At 39.8% G+C, this 22,125-nt stretch overlaps 1 protein-coding gene across 3 annotated transcripts in view; it reads left to right on the top strand.

Moving 5' to 3' along the window:
• Positions 1–22,125, top strand: part of ARMH3 (armadillo like helical domain containing 3) — a 184,172-nt gene that overhangs the window by 20,552 nt on the left and 141,495 nt on the right. For all 3 annotated transcript variants that reach the window (XM_082722373.1, XM_082722374.1, XM_082722375.1), the window contains exons 6-15: positions 3,085–3,177; positions 3,933–4,007; positions 4,127–4,213; positions 8,637–8,693; positions 9,875–9,918; positions 10,996–11,056; positions 13,300–13,346; positions 13,877–13,952; positions 15,779–15,872; positions 19,194–19,295. In XM_082722373.1, coding sequence (XP_082578499.1) covers positions 3,085–3,177; positions 3,933–4,007; positions 4,127–4,213; positions 8,637–8,693; positions 9,875–9,918; positions 10,996–11,056; positions 13,300–13,346; positions 13,877–13,952; positions 15,779–15,872; positions 19,194–19,295 — 736 coding nt within the window. The remainder of the gene's footprint in view (positions 1–3,084; positions 3,178–3,932; positions 4,008–4,126; positions 4,214–8,636; positions 8,694–9,874; positions 9,919–10,995; positions 11,057–13,299; positions 13,347–13,876; positions 13,953–15,778; positions 15,873–19,193; positions 19,296–22,125) is intronic.

The raw sequence follows: 22,125 nt of genomic DNA, 5'->3' as shown, positions 1-22,125 counted from the left end.
TATTAATCTACTTTATGTCTCTCTTGGTTTACCTATTCTGGACATCTCACAGATGTGGAATTATATGTGGTCTTCTGCATCTGGCTTCTTGCACGTGGCATAATGTTTTCAAGTTTAATCCCCGTTGTAGCCTGTATCAGTACTTCATTCCCTTTCTTGGCTGATGAATATTTCATTGTATGAATGTACTGCATCATTTTATTCATTCATCAGTTGATAGACATATGGGATATTTTAACATTTTGGCTCTCATGAATAAGGCTGCTGTGAACATTTGTGAACAAGTTTTTGTGTGGATGTAGGTGTTCGGCTGTCTTGGGGATATACCTAGGAGGAGAATTGCTGGGTCATATGGCAACTCTACATTTAATATTTCAAGGAACTTTCAAACTGTTTTCCAAAGTTGCTATACCATTTTACATTTCCATCAGCAATGTATAAGGGTTCTGATTTTTCCACATCCTTGTCAACAATTGTTTTTTATCTTTCTTTTATATATATTTCTGGAGAAAAGTCTCTTCAAATCCTTTGCCCATTTGTCTTTTTAATGCTGAGTTGTAAGAGTTCTTTATATATTTTGGATATAAGTCCCTTATCAGCTATCTGATTTATAGTGTTTGACACTATCTTGAATGAAGGTTGTTTATAATATGAACTTCAAAGAATTAGTTTTCTATCACTCATTAAATTTAAAATAATCTATTTGACAAAGAATCCTTGTAGGGATTAGGTTATTTTTCAAAAACGTTGTGAATATACAATTATAAATACACAAAGACTGAGTACTCGGAGTTAGTTTTTAATTCTCTCCTATACAGCTCATATTTATATGGTGGTGAAATCCCAGATCTCTCTCATTCTCATGATTCTCACTATTGCCTGTATGCTGCTGATTACTAAGTCTGTTTTTTGCTTTAACATCCTGTCATGAATCTCGGAGTTGTATACTCTATAAGCAGTTGCTGATTATACCCATTCACACATCCCTAAAGTATCTCTTGCTTTATATCTACAAAATGTTTTCCCTTCATCAATTTTTTTTTCATTCATTCCCAACTTGATGGCCTCACCTGTTGTCTCAGTCACCCAAGCCAAAAACTTGGGAGTCATTCTTGACTGTTCCCTTCATCTTTCATATCCAGATGATCACCAAGATCAGCTAATTTTGCCTTAGTTCATATTTCTCATACCTTTCTTTTCTTTTTGTTCCCTACTGCCAATGTCCCCATTGTCTCTCACCTGAACTAGCAGTGATGCCTTCTTTCATTCTTTTGACCAGCATTGGTTGGCTCTGATGTGCCAGGCACTGGGGATACAGAGGGAAAAAAGGCATGGCAACTTGCTCAGAAAATTGACAGATTAGTTCTCATTTATCTCCCTCCCTCCAGGCTTACCGTTTTTAAATCTGTCATCCACACTGATACCACAGTGATATATCTTACACTCAGATCTTTCTTGCTTAAAACTCTACATTAATTTCCCATCACAAACAGGATAAAGGCCAAACTCCCTAGCTACACTTATAGAGCTTTCATGATCTGCTTCCTATTTATTTCTCCCATTTCCACTCTCACCACTGCACCTGATCTCACCACTGTGCCTCATTCTGTACTTCCGTAATTTGGAAGTTGGAAGTTGTATTCCAGCTTCATACCCAGGGCCATTTCATTCCTCATGTGTCTTTGATCATGATACTTCCTGTCTAGAATTCTTTTCTTCTTCAAGTTTTAATTAATTCCTACTGATTTTTCAAAATCTAACCCACCCCTGAGGAATCCTGGAATAGGTGACTTCTGAGCTAATTCCCCTTCTCCATGTATATTTCTGTCATAGTAACCATTAAATTAAAACTGTTTGCTTAGGGGCGCCTGGGTGGCTCAGTGGGTTAAGCCTCTGCCTTCGGCTCAGGTCCTGATCTCGGGGCTCTTGGGATTGAGCCCATCGGGCTCTCTGCTCAGCAGGGAGCCTGCTTCCCACTTTCTCTGCCTGCCTCTCTCCTTACTTGTGATCTCTGTCAAATAAATAAATAAAATCTTTAAAAAAAAACCTGTTTGCTTAGTAAGACTGATGAATCACTGGCCTCTACCTCTGAAACTAACAGTACATTCTGTTAATTAATTGAATTTAATAAATTTATTAATTTTATAAACTCAATAATTTATTTAATAAATTCAATGAATTTAAATAAAAAATTTTTAAAAAGGAAAAAATAAAACTGTTTGCTTTTGCTTATTTTTGTCCTCTAGTAGACTAAAGATGCTTTGAGAGCAAGGGTCATTATCTTTTTTTTTCCTTGAGTTCTTTGAAAGCACAGTATTTACCATATAGTAGACCCTCACTGTATATTTGTTGAAGTAGTTTATTTTGAACCTTCACTTGAGCTTCCAGCATGCTAAATCCTATTCTTCATTCATTCTCCTTCATTCATTGTCAAATATTTCTTTTCTTGTTTCTTCTACTGTAGTGTGTGAGGGTTTCATCTTTTGAACGGATTGGGTCTATAGCTGATTGTTAGTACAAGTAGTATACTCCAATCATGTTGTCTAGTAGAATCAGCCAGAGTGGACATGGCTAGCTTTGTTGGGTAGTGTAGATGGCCAGTGATCGCCTGTAGCGATATTGTCTTTGTTGTTTGTTCAGTGTGCCTTCATCAGATGATATACTTTATCTACGGTGATTTAACCATTATTAATCTTTAACCACTTACTTTTCTTAATTTAATTAATTTTAATTAGTTTATTGTTTTTAATCTGTTATTTAACCACTATCACTAGCCTTTTAACAATTTACTTCATTCTAATCTAAAGGTTTATATAAGGATGACAGGCTGCAAAGACTTACTTGGTAAAGTAGTGAAATCTTTATTGTTCTGTGCAGTTGTTCTAAAGCATTTTTCCCCAAATAGCTACACCTTGAAGTCTTCCTTTTCTTTGTCTAATCTTACAAGGCCTAGGCCCGAGGGAATGGTATGGTTGCTTCATTGTCATGTGACAGTGACCCTGTGTAACATAACCCAGAGTTGGACAAAGACACAGTAGAGATGTTATTTGGTATGTTTTAATACTTAATGGATCTCTTTTTCAGAATTTGATGGAGAGTTTGGATTCATTGCTTTGTGCCGAAGGTTCTGAAAGTCTGAAGAGTTTATGTCTGAAACTTCTCCTTTGCTTAGTGACTGTAAGTGACCCATCTATATGTTTCTCTGTCAAGGGTTTTATCAACAGCAGGGGCAAACTTATTTGAATATTTGAGCCTAAATTAGAAAGGAAAAGAGAAAAGAAAGAAATTTCTGCTCGGGCATCCCATCACTCCACTGCAGGTGAATGTGTAGAAGGAAGTGAGTTGAATGGGCTTTCACTTCCTAGAAGCTGCTCTTTGGAACAACTGCTGGCATTTTTAGCCTGCAGGGCCCGCGATATTTATCACTTAAGCAGTACCACTCCTAGAGATTTCTTGTCTTCCGGATGGTTAGATTTGCCCTTCTCACCAGGTCTTACCTGGAAACAGTTTTTGTGATTCTCTTTATTTGTTCTGATTTTGATAATAACTGGGAGCTGGCCTGTATCTCCTAGTGGGAGGAGGGCAGGGTGTTGTTCATTTACTTCAGGCAGTTGTCTTTCCCTGCCCGATTGCAAACTTCTTCCTTTGCATTTGAGAAATGTAAAGAAACTGTTAAGTAAATGCTTATGTGAGGGTGTCAGGGAAACAATGGGAAGTCCAGAGATTTGGAAAGTTTTAATTTGCTAATTTCTTACCTTCTAGTGTCTGCTTACTCAGGCTCTGGTAGCTTCAGGGGAGCTTATTAAAAGACTACTAAGTGTTTAGTAGAATGTTTTAACATTTCTGATTATCTTAGATGGTAGGGGAGGAGATACACTTGAGATACCAGAGTGCCTTAGTATAGACTTTAAAAAGCCTTTTGTTGTATTCAGGTGACAGACAACATCAGCCAGAACACTATCCTAGAGTATGTCATGATCAATAGCATATTTGAAGCAATTTTACAGGTAGGTCAATTCCCCTGTCACCTCTCTCTCTTTTGGGTAAACCACCTCCTCAAATCTTCTCTGTCTGCATTCCTAGGAACTAGGAACTGGTACTCATTCACTTCTTGTTTTTGTTACAGATACTGTCTCATCCCCCAAGTCGCAGGGAGCATGGGTATGATGCTGTTGTCCTCTTGGCTTTGTTGGTGAACTATAGAAAATATGAGGTAAGTGGGCCCCTTAATGGACAGTTATGATCTTTCTATAATCTTCCTAAATGTGGCCACTCCTAGGGGATTTTGTTACTTTAATGTCAAAGACATGTTCTTGGTATATGGTATATAGATTAATTTTGATTTATCAAATTCTAAAACTTCTTTATTAAATGCATGGGGCAGAGGATGTAGCCATTTAAAGGAATCCCATGGTGCAACTTCTAATAAAGTGAGTAACCATCCCTTAATGTAGTGGTTCTCAAACCTAGCTTATTAGAATCACCTAGGAACTTTTCAAAAAGAAGAAATTTCTGGGCTTTACTTTGGACACACTGAATCTGAATCTCTTGAGGGTGGGAACTGGGAATCTGTTTGTATTTATTTATTTTCTTTCTTTTTGATTCCCCTGTTGAGTATGATGATTAGCCAGGATTGGGAACCAGTGACGTAATAACATCTGTTTTGAAAGATTGGACTTTGTTTATTGGATTTCCATAATGCGGTCCACTTGTGTAAGTACCGCTGTTGGTCAGGGAACTCTTTCTGATTTAAACAGAAAATTGAAGGGGCACCTGGGTGGCTCAGTGGTTTAGGCTGCTGCCTTTGGCTCGGGTCATGATCTCAGGGTGCTGGGATCGAGCCCCACATCGGGCTCCCTGCTCCGCAGGAAGCCTGTTTCCCTCTCTCTCTGCCTGCCTCTCTGCCTGCTTGTGATCTCTGTCTGTCAAATAAATAAATAAAATCTTTAAAAAAAAATAAATAAATAAACAGAAAATTGAAGACAGAGCCTTATCCATGTCAGTTCTGGTGTTCTCTTTGTTCCCAAAATAACCAGGGAGAGATTTTTTTGAGATTAAAAAACAGAACTCAGAGATTTATACTTGGTTTCGTGCCTCTACTTGATTCTTCTCAAAAGGCAGAATACACAGATAAGGAAGGAGGGCCCTCAGGGAAGACCAGAGGCCTCTTGGGGGATGGCTTTGGAGGAATAGGGAGCTTTTGGCACTGAATCCTAGACACTAGGAGTACTTTACTGAACCCAAAAGTCAGGATCTACATTGAGGCAACCTGACTTTCTTCACTCAGCAAGTAGCAGTGCTGTGAGAAGTGGGCCAGCTGGAGGGAGGCTTTTCATTTCTGATCTTTTGGATCTTCACTTAGAGATTTTTTTTTCTTTTTTAAAGATTTTTTTTTTATTTAAGTAATTTCTATACCCAGTATGTGGCTCAAACTCGCAAACCCAAGATCAAGAATCACATGCTCCACTGACTGAGCCAGCCAGGCGCCCGCACTTAGTGATTTTTGAGATGGTTCCTAGTCAGATGGGTAACACAAAATCAGGAGTCTGTTCTTATAAGGAGAATATGGAAGAAAGAGAGGCTGTGAGAAATACTTAAAAGAGGGCCTGGAATATGTGGAGCAGTGTTAATGTGTGTATAATTCCCAGAAGCTGATTGCTTTCATTGTCTTGGAAGAACTGACAAATGGTGTGTAGAACTACTAATAAATATGTAATTTATCACCAACACCTGTTCTACTGGTGATCTGGGGAGGTTGGCATGGTAGCCATTTTGATCTCTGTCATGTGTAATAGCCTCTGAGGCCTTATTACAACAGCAAGAAAAATAGCTGAGGAAAAATGCTGAAGATAGTTAATGAAAGTTGAGTTATGTGTAATAGGAAAGCACCGTCATCAGTAATGAATATTTTCAGAACATTCTGCTGGTTGCAGGCCACTCTGAGGCAATGGCTTGGTTTCTGTAAATGTGAACTGAACCCTGGCACAGCCCAGCAGGCCCCTCTGAAATGTCAGTCTGAAAAATTGGACATGGCCAAGGAACTAGAGAAAATCGTATTTCTGGAGCGAGGTATGCATCTCTAGTCTGTCAGAAGCCACAGAAGAATTAATATCGTAGGCAAGGGCAAGCTGGTGGGCATAATTTATCTGGGCTTTGCAGCTTTTGATATAAGTCACTCACTAGAAACCATTAAGGAAGCCTAGTGACCATGGAGTAAGAAGGTTTTTGACAGGAACATGAGGAATTCCAGATGAACATTGCAAAACCAAAAGCTGGTGAAATTTTATGCAAACTAGTATGACAGAGTGTGTGCTGGGTAGAACAGCATTCTGGCTCCCACTGCAATCCATCCCATGACAGTTGGGGAAAGTTGTAACCTAGTAACGTGCAAAGGGCGCCAGAGAGGCAGGGTGCCTGCCTTCCCACCTAATCACAGGGAAGGCAAGGTCGTTGGACTTAAGGAATGGAAGTGATGGAAAAGATGTCACGTAGTAAATGTAAATGGTTCTTCTTCACCTCAAATAACGCATTCCATTTTCATTATTTTCTCTAAAGAGATAGAAGAGGCAAAAAAGAAAAAAAAAAGCCAACAAGAAATAGTAGGTATGGTTTAGATCAAATAAAGGAGCCCCATTAAAGTAATCCTGTGCAGGCTCACTGAGTTTGTAATTCTGTCTTTTGGGTGAAAAGTAGATTGCCTTCAGTTTAAAAATGTGACTGACCAGCACAATAGGTGTATAGTGTTAAAGGAAACTCAATATCTGGTAGAATAGAAATTTTCACAGTATTAAGATCCCGGCCTTCTCGGTGAACTCAGTCTCCTATGATGAATGACTTGGTCCCCAACTGCTATCCTAAACATGATGTTTCCAAGAAATTACAAAATTGTTTATTGTCCACTTGCAAATTGGTCTTTTTCTTTTTCTGTCCTTTTTTTCCCCCTAAAAAGCTTTTTTCAAATGTAATAAAAATGTTAAAGGAGAAAATATATAGGTACCAATCATTGAGTCCTTACCATCTGCCAGATACTATGCTGAGGATTTTACATGTCTAATGTCATTAATGTCTAATAACCCTGAGAAAGAAAATACCCACATTTTACAGATGAGGAAGTTGAGCTTAGGTTAATAAATGTGCCTTTCTTGTCACAATTAGTAAGGAGTTGGCACTCCTAGTAGAGGAGCTAGAACTCAAACCCCTGCTTTTTGCCCCCTTACCTTTTCTTCAACTGCTAATGCATAGGTTGTTCTTGTTAATCAGATGATCCTTATTATTACTTAAAACAGTGGACTTTTGGGAAGGTGAGGGATAAGAACTTTAAACAATTATGCCAAGAAATAGCGGCCTGCTCCTTCTCTTGTTGTTCTCTTCATCATGGCATCTCTAGGTCAGTCTGCTGCGGATTTTCTTTTCTGAGGATCCACTTGCATAGGATCTTGTCTGACATCTGTGGCATCAGTAGGATTTGACTGCTGGTTATAGGAATCAGTGTGGAGAGCCTTCCTCTGTCAGGTCAAGTGACAAACAGAGTGGATTTTACCTTCTTGGGCTGTGTTGTAGAAAACCATGTATAGATTTGGGCTGTTAAGAAAGCAAAGCTGTCTCTTTGTCTATTCCCAGTTGACATTCCAAAGATACCCTCAGAAACTTGATTAAATAAGGTCTATGTGGGGGGTTTCCAAATCTCTCAGTAATGAGTTTTCTTGGTTGCTGTGAAAACTACCAGTATTGTTCCTTGCTTCCCTTGGGTTAGAACTGGTGTCTGATCTAGATGAGGTCTTTCCTCACATCCCATGTATGGGATGTTTTCAAGGTGAGTAGGTCATTGGTTCTCATCCCACTAGTAGGAGATGGCCCAACTGCTTAATGAGTTTAAATATATGTCCATTTCCATATGCTGCCCAGCTGAGATTGGGTCTAGAAAAACTCAAGAAATCTTCCAGTGCTATAAGTGATGGGACAGTCATTAAATCCCAGTGTTCTGACCAGATTGTAGTTTGGGTAATTACATCCTTTTTTTCAGTTCCCCTGCAGTGTTATTTGGGTATTGGATCCATAAATGGCCTCTCTGGCTGTTAAGCAGCTGCCACTTTCCACCCCCAAGGTGGCTTTGTTTTACGGGTGGGTGAATCAGTCCTTGCATATAGTTTGTGGAGTGGTAAGGGAGCCCTTGGGATGAAACTGTAAGTTAGCAACTTATAAATTTGTGCCTTATGGCAAAGAAGCTTTATGTTCCTCCCAAGATTGCTGTCCCTGTGGACTCGGATTATTGGCAGGATAGGACAAAGTGAGTTTTGTGGAGTGTTCACTTCTTAGAAATAAATAAGATGGAAAGATGGGAGAAGTAGAAGACACAGGTCTGGGCTGATCCACCTGGAGAAAAATGCAAGTAGAACAGAATTGGAGTGTGTGTGTGTGTGTGTGTGTGTGTGTGTGTGTGTGTGTGTGTATTTAGTGATTGCTGTGCACGCTGAGAGATTTACTGGAAATGGGGGAGTTAGCTGGCAGGATGGGTTGACTGGGTATTAGGAGCATCACTACAGAGGGCCTTATAGAACCATTTTTGTTAACATTTTGTTAAATAGCTAATGGGTTCTTAACTTAGTCACACTCACCTTGAGTCTCTTGTTTAACAGTCTGTGAATCCTTATATTGTGAAGCTGTCTATTGTGGATGATGAGGCTACACTCAATGTAAGTATATGGATCCTGTGTTATTGTTTTAATTACTTGCTTTTGGTGGTCTCACTTTCAGTGGATATTTAGAACAGAGAGCTGTTGTGTTAATTTCAACTGGCTATAAAGAGGGAATCGATACTTCATTTTAGAGCATCAGTGTGTCTTACTGTATTTTATCTTCTCGTCATGGAAGGAAAGTTTGATATTTTATTGCAGAGCATTTTAACTGGTTTTCCAGCCACAAGCAGGTTCTTCCATTTAGCCCCATCATGATGATATGGTTGGTTCTGTTTCATGTTCTAGTGTGCTGAGGTTGGTGATCCTACAGAGTCAATAAACTACATTCCCAAGAGTAAGAAGGCTTAGATCATATATCAAATCAGCATAATGTACCCTTTAAATATCTTATAATTTTAATTTTGTATGTTATACCACAATAAAGCTGAAAATTAAAAAAGAAAGAAAAGAAAAGAAAACAAATCAAGACTTGGATGACTAACCTATGGGAGATCCCTTCTTGTAGAACTGGCCAGATGGCATTTACAGCTTGACATGGTAAAGCTGGAACATGGAAGATAATCTGTGTACCTGCTACATATGTCCTTGAAAGTTTGGGAAATAATACCTGTTCTCTGAGTAAGGGAGGAAGAAGATGATGAGGTGTCTGGCATCCTGCCCTCTTCATTATTCTGATTTCCCTTATGGGGAAAAAAAAAACAACAGCCCATACACGATTCATCCTCGTGGCCTGAATTGATATTTGTGTCACATTTATTAGCAGGTTCTATAGGGAAAATTGATAAGTCACTTTTACACTTATTGGATGCTTCTTCCTGTTATCCTCCTGTTTTCCTGTGGCCTGAAAGAGTGGTTTGTCTCTCTGCACCTTCATTTAGTGTGAGACTCATTGTCACTCTTATTGTGACTGTTTTGGAGACATACCAGAGTTTTTTGTTTGAAGATTCTAACTTAGTCTTCTCTATTGAGGTAAAAATGATCCCAGTGAAATTGTCAGTGATCTGGGCTGAACCATTTCCCCCCACCCTACCCCTTATTACTCTCTTAAGTAAGATCTAGATAGTTAGATCAGGAAAATCCGGACTGTGGGGCTATAATTAGTGTTTTAATGTTTTTCTGGCCTGGCATTGCCACCAGCCCTTATTTCATCTGTGCTATCTTTTTTTTCCCCCACCTAGGGAATGGGGCTTGTGATTGCTCAGGCTTTATCTGAGTACAACAGGTAAGTCCGCCATCACAGGGGAGAAAGGGTCTCATTTTCATTTGAATTGGTTGAGTAGAAAACAGATTTGCTCCAGTGCTTGGGTGAACTTCCCTTACCTATCCTAGAAGAGTATTCTTAGGTTTAGCTTCTGGCAGATATATTTGCTATAGCTCAGCTTGATGGTCTTAGCAGGGGTTGTGTCTAATACCAGGGGAAAAGTCGCCACCAAATTAGTGTCCAGCTTTTCTTTAAGCAATTGGGCACATTCTTTTGAAACCTTTGATATTTTATTGCAGAGCATTTTAACTGGTTTTCCAGCCACAAGAAGGCTCTTCCATTTAGCGCCACGTATCCTACAAATACAATTTTCTATGTAAAAAAATTTGCAAAGCACCACATTTTGTATACTTAAAAATAAGTAAAAAGAGAAAACGTACTGAATTAGCTCTAGTTTAATGGATGCTGCTTTTTCATCAGGAATCAACTGCAATTTCCCAGAGTCCTTGTCTTTTCTGGGGCTCTCTTCATTGACGCTTGCTTTCCCTCTTGCTCTGGATGAGGAAGGTGTCTGGTGTTCAGTGAATGGAAACCAGAAGTGTTCCCAATCCTGGCAAGGGCCAGACAGTATCTTGCTTGCTCCTCTTCAGACTTTGCTCACACACAATTAGATGTGGAATTTCAAATCTGCCCCATCTCCACAAATAGTTTAGTTCACAGATTTCCCTCCTCTTCCTTCAAAAACAAACAAGATTTTCACTGTTACAGCCTGAAAGTAATTTCACTGTTACACTTTTCAAGTAATAGTCTGTTTGGGAAATAACTGGATCAGCCATATGTTAGAGCAGTTTCACACGTTTGCAGCTTGCTTTCTGAGTCTCTCCCAGAGTAGCCAGGCATTTTGATACACGCTGCCTCAAGAGCAGATGCATGCCTTTTGGCTTGCAGGGGGAACTGCTATGGCTGGGTTGTCACAATGCTTTTGTTTTCTGGAGTCATTTAATTCTGTGAGTGCCCTGCCCTGATTACCTAGAATGCCAAGGACAAAGACATACCTAATAAGTAATACTAAAGTTGAATTTAGTTATTTTTGTTCAGGCAGTATAAAGACAAGGAAGAAGAACACCAGAGTGGTTTTTTCTCTGCTTTAACAAATATGGTAAGTCCGACTTGTTTTTTCTGTCCTGCTAGGAATTTAAGAGGTCTGTAGGGGTAGACAAATTTGGACTCAGAAGTTCAAATGTTTGAGATGATGGCATGGTGAGGGGAGAGTGTTTCAGAGCAGATTTTTTGAGAGCTGTATCTCTTTTATTGATTTCCAAACCCAAGTAAGGTAGGAAAAGGAGAGCTGTGATTGCCCTGGGACTGATATTTTCAAATTAATTAATTCATTTTTTATTTTTTTTAAATTTTTATTTTATTTATTTATTTGACAGAGAGAAATCACAAGTAGATGGAGAGGCAGGCAGAGAGAGAGAGAGGGAAGCAGGCTCCCTGCCGAGCAGAGAGCCCGATGCGGGACTCGATCCCAGGACCCTGAGATCATGACCTGAGCCGAAGGCAGCGGCTTAACCCACTGAGCCACCCAGGCGCCCCTTAATTCAGTTTTTTAAAGGCTAAAAAAGCATACATATTAAGTCAAACTTTTGCCTCCTGAAGAGCTAGCTGTGTTTGAGAACTGACCCTGCAGAGTATTGAATAGGAGAGTTTAGATCTGAGTGTAGCCCCGAGTGCTCTTTTGTTGTCTGCTATAGACACTTGATTCCTCAGAGCTGGTCCTAAAGTCAAGGGATTGATGGAAAAGATTTGAGCTACTCCTCTAAAGATTTAATGGACTGAGAGGTCCCTAGTTTAGGAAAGTTTGGTCCATTTTGTAAGACTTCTGAACAAGGTTTCTCAGCCTTGACACCATAGGCATTTTGGGCCAGATAACCAGGGACTAGTTTTTTTTTTTTAAAGATTTTATTTATTTATTTGTCAGAGAGAGACACACAGAGAGAGGGAATACAAGCAGGGGCTGTGGGAGAAAGAGAAGTAGGCTTCCTACTGAGCAGGCAGCCTGATGCAGAGTGGCTCGATTCCAGGACCCTGAGATCAGACCTGAGCCGAAGGCAGACACTTAATGACTGAGCCCTCCAGGTGCCCCCCTAGGATTAATTTTTTAAGAGATAAATCTGGTTGGTCTTAGAATCTAGGCAGATTCAGAAAGTCTTTTTCCTTGGATATTACTATTCAAATAGTGACCTGTAGGGTAAGATAGTTTTTGAGTTCTTTGCAAAAAACAGTCATCCCTCTACTCCCGAAATGGGCATTTATTCTCCCCAAGGCCTATGTCTTCTTCCCTCCTTTCTCAGAGATTTCTCTGAGAAAAGAATCTGCTAAGCTCTTTAACTTTGAAGCATAAATGAGTAAAGTCTGTCAGAGGTCAGAGCAGTATGAGTGAGTGCTATGTTGGTATTTGGTTAAATGAATTAGATACAACTGCTCCAGGGATTGTTGACTTTTAGCCAGGAAGAAAAAGTTTTGTACGGAACAAAGGAAGTTCCAGCTGCATAGTTTGGGAACATCAGTAGGCAGATGGAAAGGTATGTTCAGAGGGATAGCCATCTTTCTCAGTGCCTCTGATGTTACACATGTTGAAGGCAACCTACTCTGTTTACTTATTTGGCTCCCCTGCATGTGACACAAAGATTTTGTGATCTGAAAGCTGGACAGTGGGTCTCACATAGACATTTCTGTTCTCTGAAACTCAAACTGAAGACGGCACTATAATGGGTATGAAATCAGTGTGCTTTCTGTGGTAATCTGCACGAGTTTCTGACTTCAAGTAAGCAGCTTTCAGGAAAGATGCCAAGTGATGAGGAGGTCTATGTTAACACTTACTTGATGTCAGTAGTTAACTAAATTTACACTTTGAAAAGGAGAGCTGGATAAAGGTCTTGATTGTTCTTTTTGTAGAAGATTTCATTTATTTCTTTGTCAGGGAAAGAGAGAGAGCGCATGAGTTCACAAGCAAGGGGAATGGCAGGCAGAGGGAGAATCAGGCTCTCTGCTGAGCAAGGAGCCCGATGTGAGACTTGATCCCAGGACCCTGGGATCATGACTTGAGCCCAAGGCAGACACTTAAGGACTAAGCCACCCAGGGGTCCCCTGATTGTTCTTTTTTAAGGCCCTTTAAGGAAAGATAGTTTAGTGGCGTTCTCATTATTTCATTTTATTACTTGTGAATCTTTGAAGATCTTGAAATAGGGCTGGTTTTGGTCTGTATGCCTGGTGGGCCAGAGTTCCATGTTCCCTCAGTCTGCAAGCCACTTATTTTTTCACTGATCAAAGGCTTCATAAGCACAGATCTCTTCTCCCATTTCTGTGCTATAAGCATGCAATTCCTCTTTTCTTCCACAGGTGGGCAGCATGTTCATAGCAGATGCCCATGAGAAGATCTCAGTACAGTAAGTGCCTCACATTCTTGTGCAGTGACTTGAACTTCAGTGTGGGCTCTCTGGCTGGATGTGAATCTGAAACGTTACCTCTTGCTAATCTTTTACAGATTCAAACTTTCATGGTGATTTATCCAGTGTTTCTTGGGTTTTAAACAAGAATGGACCCTTAGAAACCACTACTTTGGTCATGTCTGTGGAGACCTAAGAAGCTGATAAATGGTTCCCCGCTGTCTCTGGAATGAAATGAAAGAGGCCGGGTGTCTGAGCCAGTGAAGGACTTAACTGGATTGGGGTGGAAAAGTGAGAGGGAAAATAGGGAATGAAGTAGATAAGAAATAGTCCTAAGGAATTAAAGACTCCTTGCCTGTATACCCTTTATATAAACCCTAAGACGAAATAAAGGGAACATTAGAAATGCAAAGGGATTGGTAATGAGAATCTGGGGTGAAATTGTATCTTGCTGATCATACTGTTTGAACTCTTCTATTGTAAGAGCCTCTCTAATTTGTTCTCTCTCTCTCTCTCTTTTTTTTCTTTAGAACCAATGAGGCCATCCTTCTGGCACTTTATGAAGCTGTTCATTTAAATCGTAACTTCATCACAGTGTTAGCTCAGGTTGGTTATATTAAAAGCTCCAGTGCTTCTCCCTGAATTTCATACAGATCCACTTCACTGAAAAGCCTATCTGGCTGTGCCTATTTAAACTTTGCTTTGTATTGGTAGGCGATAGTAACAGAGGTTCATCAATTGTCTTTGCTTCAGGCTGTCTCAAAATATATATGTTTCCATCTGGTGCTGAAGTGGGTCTGATAAAATGCAAAGTATTGGGTTTGACCAGTCTTCTAATTCTTTTGACCAGTTTCCTGATTTTGTTAACCGAGATGAGTGGAGATTACTTCATTTTGAGTGGAGATTACTTCTTTTTGTTCACTGGCAATCCCTTGGTATTATCTGCCCATATGTCAGGCTTTCTGCTTTCTAAACCACTGTGGAATTAAAACTAGAGATAAAATAGGCCAAGTCACTTGTCTTATTATTTCACTAATTTCCAGAGAAGAAAAGTAAAAAAATATCTGGTCTACCATAAGGTTAGCTGTTAACAACAACAAAATGGTCTACAAATGTTGAAAGCGGGATGTCCTAGAATACTGAGTATTGGGTCACTTAACGCAGCTTAGGATATCCTCAGTAGCTGGTAGAGAAGAGGACTAAAACGGGCTGAGAACTCAAGTGCTGTCCATGAAGGATGTCTTTAAAAATTGATAAAATGTTTTTATCCTAAAGTCAGAGTGTTTAAAATATGTATGTAGGTTTCTTTAAAAAGAACATTTGCTTTTGCCTTTTTCTCAAAGGGCAGATGTATATGGAATCACTGAGTTTTAACAAAAAAAAATGAGGTCATGCTTAAAAAGTAGTGTTCTGGCTTGGGGTCTGCCTAGGAAGACACTTATTATTTATCCAGAGAACATGAGAGATTTTATCCACTATTCCCATTATGTTTGTCTGCTCCCTGAATTCTGTAGCTGATTTTAAAGGAGGATGAGGGAGGTGGAACACTGCAAAAAGCTGTTGAGGAAGAGAAGGGAGTAGCCATCACCAAGCTTAATTCTTTTTTTTTTTTTTTTTTTTAAGATTTCATTTATTTATTTGTCAGAGAGAGAGAGAGAGAGAGAGAGAGCAGGTACACAAGCAGTCAGAATGGCAGGGAGAGGGAGAGAGAGAAGCAGGCTCCCCGCTGAGCAAGGAGCAGGATTTGGGACTCGATCTTAGGACCCTAGGATCAAGATCTGAGCTGAAGGCAGTGACTTAACCCATTGAGCCACTCAGACGCCCCACCCAGCTTAATTCTAAGAGCTCATGTGACAGAGATGGCTAAGGAAGGTCAGGAACAGAGGAGTTGTCTGTTTTGGTCCCAGTGGATGTCTCCCAGGTGTGTCTGCTTCCACCCTGCATACTCTTGTTAGTTTTGGAAAAGGGAGGGTGCTGTCTGCATAGCTCTTTTTTATAGTACTTTATCTACTTGCCTTGTCTGTACTTACTAGTCAACTCTGTGGTCATCAGAACAGTCTATAGATATGTTTTAGGTTGATGAGAGTCTGATGAGAGCAGTCCTTGCCCAGGTTCAGATAGGACTCAGATACCCTTTTTTTTTGCTGGAATAATCTCATGTATTTGTTTACCTCAGTTTTTTTGCAGGGTTCTGCAGAAAAATTTATGTAATGGAAACTTACTTGCTTAAAGAAAACTAGCTCACAGAGCTTCTTATTAGAGTTCAGTAAGCATCAACAGGAATCAGGTTCTCAGGGGAACTCAGTGTAAAAGCAGTTCCTCCTAAGTGAGCATTCCGTTTAATTATGAGGCCAGGAATACGAAAGGATATTATGGAGAGGATACTCAGAACTGGGTTATGTCTTTTCTTTCTTGCTTCTGTTCTCTTTCAGAGTCATCCAGAAATGGGCTTGGTGACAACCCCTGTCAGTCCTGCTCCTACAACCCCAGCCACACCACTTGGGACCACGCCGCCCTCCTCTGATGGTAAGCCCACCACCTCTTGTTTTCTTGACTAATATGATCTCGAATCTTTCAGGGTAAGCATAGCTGTGTTGAACAAAGAACACAGTTGTTAATTTCTTCCAGCTAAGAAATTGTTCCGAGGTGCTGTCTTTTAGGACTTCTAAAGCTCTAAAGGAAGCTTTGGAAAAGAAAGTCATGTGTTTTTCTTTGTGTAAGAAGCTACATAACTCTAACTTGTCCTCAGGGAATGGTTGTAGAATCATGTGGTGCTAGATCTGAAAGGGACCTCTGAGGTCAGTAATGCCTATCCTGCATCCTGCAACTCTTAGGGTACTTGTGAGGCTCCAATGAGGTATTTTATGACTATCTCTCTGACATGAATATAAGATAGTAATATTATCTTATGTTACCATTGGCCAAGTGAGGGAATTGAGACCAGAAAAATAAGTGGATCCCTTCATGATAGTGAGAATTGAGACTAAGAACTGGGACATGGGTTAGGACAAGGACCATGTCTGTTTTGTTCACTGCTGTCTGTCCGATGTAGTTCCTGGTGTAGTCACTGCTTAATAAAGACTTGTTGAGTACATGGATGAGAAAGTGAACTCAGGATTTTACTCACTGGTATGTATCTGCTAGCCCTTCCAGTGGGAAAACAATAAGCTTTGAGTGTATTATAATTGAGAATTTGGTGGGTATTTAAGACTTCTCACCCTAAAATACACCCACCCACCCACACAGAATTTCTGCTTTATAAATTTTATGGCTGGAACTTAAGAACAAGGTAACAGGAAATAAATTATGAATTTTCCCCAATGAAGTTTGTCATCTAAGTGTGTTTGATAGAGTATATTAACCTAAAAATAATCTTTGTTAATACTCAGTGTTTTGCCTAAAATATTTACTGTATTTTGGGTAAAGAAACAGGAAATTTAACTTCAGTCCTTTCTCTGTGCCTCTCTGTGGTCTGTGAAATGACCTTGTTTGATCTGCTTTTTCTTCTTCAAATTTTTGTCTAGCACATGCGGCAGTGGCAGTTGAAAGTGGTGAAAGTGGTGTTGGTACAGAAATGTGTCAGGGAGGTGCCATTGATATTCAAGTCTATGGTAGCAAATTGGATCTGTTTAGAACTGAAAGCCAAATTCCAAAATATCTTAATGAGAAGGAGCAAGTAGTAAGGACTGCCTACTTGTCTCTGCTTTTTCAGGTCACTGAAAAATCCAATAGAAATACTGTTGTTTCTCTTTAAGGATGAAGCCTGCCTAGTTACCATGGATATCAAAAGCCGTATATATATATATAAAAATATCTACCTATCTATCTATCTATCTGAGTCCCATGCGATGTTGGGGTTTGGATGCTTCAGAGCCTTTCAAACTGTTCATTGTGAACACTTCACCCACACGCTTGATTATGCAATGGCAGGATTTGTGCTTACTTACCTACAACCAGTGAGCTTTTATTTTTTCTAGTGGGAAGATGGAGTCAGCCCACTTTCAAATGACTGTCTCCCTTGACAGAGGCTGCTGGGAAGAATTATGAAGCCAAAGATCAAGGAATAACTTTTCTTTAGGAACGAGATTTTAATTTGTGAGGGATTTTATTCTATTTCTTCTGTTTTGTTCTTTTTCCTCTCTCCTGATTCATTTCCTTTCTACAGGGATGCTAAGCATGATAACCTTGTTTCAGGTTTTGTTTTCAATTATGTATAGTGGTGCTCAGTGGCCCAGTTATATTTAAAGGTATGTCACTGGAGCCATTATTTTTAAAAGCCAGCAGTTTAGATGTAACATTTGTTCTCAGCTCAGACTTGACATTTGACAACTCAGCCTTGGCATGAGAGGACTTTCTGGTAAACTAAAAATACATATACTTCTATATTTCTACATATTACATAAGACATTTTTCCAGTTACTGCTGTGTGTGAGTGGGAAAAAAGTTCCACTCACCAGTTAGATGCCTCTTTGTATGGGACAAAGGAAGGATTATGGGCCCTGAGGTTCAAAATAGGCTGGAGTTTTGAGTGGAAAGTTTCAGTTCATTAACCAATAGTATGAGTTAAGACTTTTTAGTATTTCCACATAAAAATATATTTGTCTTTTATTAGTTTTGGGGGGCTGAACTGTGGGAAAAGAGCCAAGGATTGGGCATGCTAATTTCTTCTTACAAGGCTTTTGTTGTGCTTGTTGTGTGTTATGGAACCATTATATGCAAATGTTTCCCATTGTTAATAAATGTTCTCAGCATACATCGTAATAACTCCAGAGGGATCCATTGTGATTATGAATATATATTATGAATAATATCCCAAACTCAACTGAGTCTTCTGTGGGTAAAAATATAGTAGAAAGCTATAGATTCTCTAGCCTGTCTGAGCCAGCATGAGTCTCCTTTTGCTTCTATATTATGTCTAGTGTAAAAACAGTTAACAATATGTGTAAGTCTAATTTAAAGTCTTAGAAACTTGAAAAATCTACGTTAAGACTATTCTGGGGACTCCTGGCTGGCTGTTCGTAGAGCATGGCACTCGTGATATCAGGGTCGTGAGTTCAAGCCCCATGTTGGGTGTAGAGAAGAAAAGAAAAAGGAAAAAAAAAAGCCTGTTCTGTGTGGGTCCCAGCCCTGGTTTGGTCCCTCATTGTTCATTAAGACTGTGGCTCAGAGAGTGGGGACAAGGGATAGTTTCTTTTGGAAATAGCAAGCAGCTGGGTAAATACAACTCAGTTTCTAGGTTGTCTCAGTCAGTAATGCCCACCTGTTTTCAGCTTGGTATTCTTTTTCAGGTTCCCTTTTAGGGGGAAAGGGATTAAGGAGTAGAATTTGAATATAGTTCTGCTGTAACTTTTTTCCATTCCATCTTGGGTATTTCCAGCCTAAAGGCTTTTTGTCAGAACTGAGCAAGATTTCTCCTTATTAGGAATGAATTGTCATTTATTTTAAGCAGGAGACTCATCAAAGCAAGGCTCATTTATATTCAATACAGATCTTTCCCTTAGGTACAAGTCAGAGTGCCTTCAGAAGGGCCCTGAACACTTTTGGGTTATTTGAGACTAGAAGTGGAATCAAAAGACCCTTCTTAGGATGTGGGGAGAAAAGCACTGTTCCTGGAGACTGGCCCTTTTAGATTATGAAAAGGGTACTGGCCTTACTCTTGGGAGTAGGAAGGGCTCTAGAGGTCTAGGAACAGTAGCTAAGGGTTTTATTATAAGCACTTAGTCCTCTCTCTTTTGTGGAAAAAGTTTATTTAGTGATTCCCTTGCCTGCTTGCAAATTGGCTATGTAGGTAGAAGTGTTAGATGCAATATGTTGTAGGCTAAGTGCATTTCATCTGTTCTATTCCAGTTATAAGTTCTGTGGAACTCCCACTGGATGCAGATGTACAGACCAGTAATCTACTGATAACATTCTTGAAGTATAGCTCGATTGTCATGCAGGACACCAAAGGTAAGGCATGCTATTTTGGGGGCTCAGGAAGCAGGGGGTGTGGCCGGCAGTGACTTAGCTAGAATTAAGGAGCAGCATGAATACTTTGAAGCTTTGACAGAATAAAGCACTGGGGCCTCCTGTATAGGGTGATGGTCCTGATTACTGGAAAACAGTAATTTCTCACTGCCAGATGGCAATTAGGTGGTGTTGGGAAAACCTGGAGCTAGAGGGGGAGTACTTCAAAAATAGAACAGGAAAAAAAAAAATGGTCTCTACAAAAACTAGCAAGTCATTTTAGCAGATTTTGGTAAGTAGATGCAAACTCTTTTGTGTGGGAAGTGGGGGGATTAGCACACTTCAGGGAATTCCCTTTTGAGGACAAGCACTGGAAGCATCAGCTTGTGGTGAGAATTCATGGACTGTTGTATCAAGTACAGTAGGAAGAGGTGAGATTAAGAGGGACAGTGTTCCTTAACACTTAAAATAGAAGTGTCAGTACCCATCCAGAGATGCAGAGTGGAAGCAGAAGAGGACTGGCTGTTGGAAAAGTTTGAGTTTATTGTCTCTAGTTTCCTGCTGTTCATCTGTTTATGATCTTTCTGTGATTTTTTAATTGATGGTAGGGAAGGGGAATATTTGGGCTAGGTGTGAGAAGGGATTGGGAGGAAGCCCAGCAGATTCTATCCAGCATATAATTCAGTCCATTGGGAGCTATAGAGATGGTGCACGTCTGAGACTTGGCAAGTGAGATCTGACAGATGAGAATGGCAAGACTTTTGTGTATCTCTGTTTCTTGAGGCCATTGCTTCTCCTTTATTGCCTTTCTTTCTCTAGAAATGTCACAGCAACCACAGAAGAGAGAGACTGCGTAGATGTGACCCTACAAATGAATTTGTAGCTTTGCTTGATATAACACAGTGAATTGAGGCCCTTAGAACTTACTTTTAGCTTTAATGATCATATAAAGCTGTTTGTCCTGGTCACTTTGTCATATGTAAAGTGGAAGGCAAAATTGAGGGCAGATTAATTATAGTATGAGTGGTCTCAGCCTGTCTTTCTAAACTCAGGCTCAGTCAGGTCTTTGCCAGCAGGCAGCCTAAATATGGCAACGGGCAAGGTACTATGAAGAATTAATTTCAAAAATGGCTCCTGTGAGATTGAGGGAGAGAGGGGGGGGGGGAATGAATGTCTCCTGGGTGGCTATGTTGGCTCAGCTATCTTGCTGTTAAGCCCCTGATCTTCTGTATGCCCTAACAGGATTTCATTATGATTTTAGGAGCAATAGAAGCAACTTTTTCTTGGCTCTGCTCTGTCCCCACACCCTAGATTTTAGCTCTTTCTTTTTAATTATATATTTATTGTTTGATACCTATGAAAAGGTACTTCTAATATATAGGAATATTATAAAGTTTTTAGTAAGTATAATAAATAGCACGAGTTATAAAGTATAATAATAAAATGAACATGTGAGCGGTAGACTCAACTGAACAAATATTAATGATGTTGAAGCTACCTGTGTGTTCCTTCCCAGTAGTTCTTGTCTTCTCTAGTCTGCAGAATTTTATCATTCCCTTGATTCAGCTCTGCCCTCAAAGCCTTTTTTTTCCTGAGGTTCTTCTGACTTGGGTGTTGTCACCTTGGAGGAGTATCTGCTCAACCTTTAAAACAGACAGGCAAAAATATTAAAAAATATATGTATACCTATATATAAATTTTAAAGTTGATTTAACAGGACACATGGATGGGATGATTAAACTTAGTTTTTATCGTCCTTTTTTTGTGCTTCTTTGAATATAAAAAAGTTTGTAATGAAATATGCCTTATTTTTGTATTCAGAAACACTTTTTTTTTTTTAAGTGGAGAGATAGCTGCGGGCTTTTTTTTTTTTTTTTTTTTTTTTTCTTTTTTACAGGAGTTGCTTATCAGCTTTTGGGGAAGGGGAGAATAGTGCCAGAGAAACTCTTTGGCTAGAGGTAGGTAGAAGAGTCTCATGAATCTAGTTTTGCACAGGCAGGGGCATTTCTTTGCTGGGTGCCTAGAGTGCTGATATAAACTCTGGGGAATGTCAAGGAAGTATTATCATCATTACTGTGTGTATACTGTGTGTCTGTGAGGGGAGGTGAATGTATTTCTGGCCTACAACCCCCCATTATGCCTTCTAATTGTCAGGTTTTAGTTGATTTTATCTTTGAGGAAGTAGCAGGTTAATGTCAGGGTGAGTTCTATTAGCTCCTTTCTGTAGCACTGTAATCTGTTAATAGATCTTCTCTCAGAATGGACTTCAAGCCAGGTCCTGTCAAAGCTAATTGAAGCATCATAACCATTTGTCCATTTTAGATATGCTGGTATGACCCTCTTCTCGCCTCCATTTCACCCCTTACCCACAAAGATCCTGGGAAGTAAATAAGCTTTGATGTGGTAATTGGCAGTGATGGAGTAGCTCTTTCTTGGTCATTTGTGTGGGCTTGAAGCCCTGCCACTGAGGTTGCCTTCTTTTTTATTAACTAGAATGTGAGTTCTGGGAGACCAGGGACCTTTCTTCATTTCAGTGCTCTATCTGTATTGCCTAGCATAGTGCCTGCCACATAGTAGGTATTAAGTAAATATTTGTAGAGTGAATAACTTTGCCAAGAAGGTAAGAAATAGGATGAAACGTTTACAGCTTTCCCAGTCATACGTAGTGTGCACAGCATAAGTAAAATGCAGGGGCTGGACCCTGGTTTTCAGTTAGTTTGTTTCTGATTCCACTGCCAGTTTGCTAAGAACAGTTAGAAAACCTTTCTAGGTTTTGTGGGATGTGGCTATAGATGGTGGTGCTTGAAGTTGGTAGATGAGAAGGTGCAGGGAA

This window comes from Mustela nivalis (assembly GCF_964662115.1).
Source record: "Mustela nivalis genome assembly, chromosome: 2".
Lineage (NCBI taxonomy): Eukaryota > Metazoa > Chordata > Mammalia > Carnivora > Mustelidae > Mustela > Mustela nivalis.
This window is presented reverse-complemented; position numbering and strand designations above follow the sequence as displayed.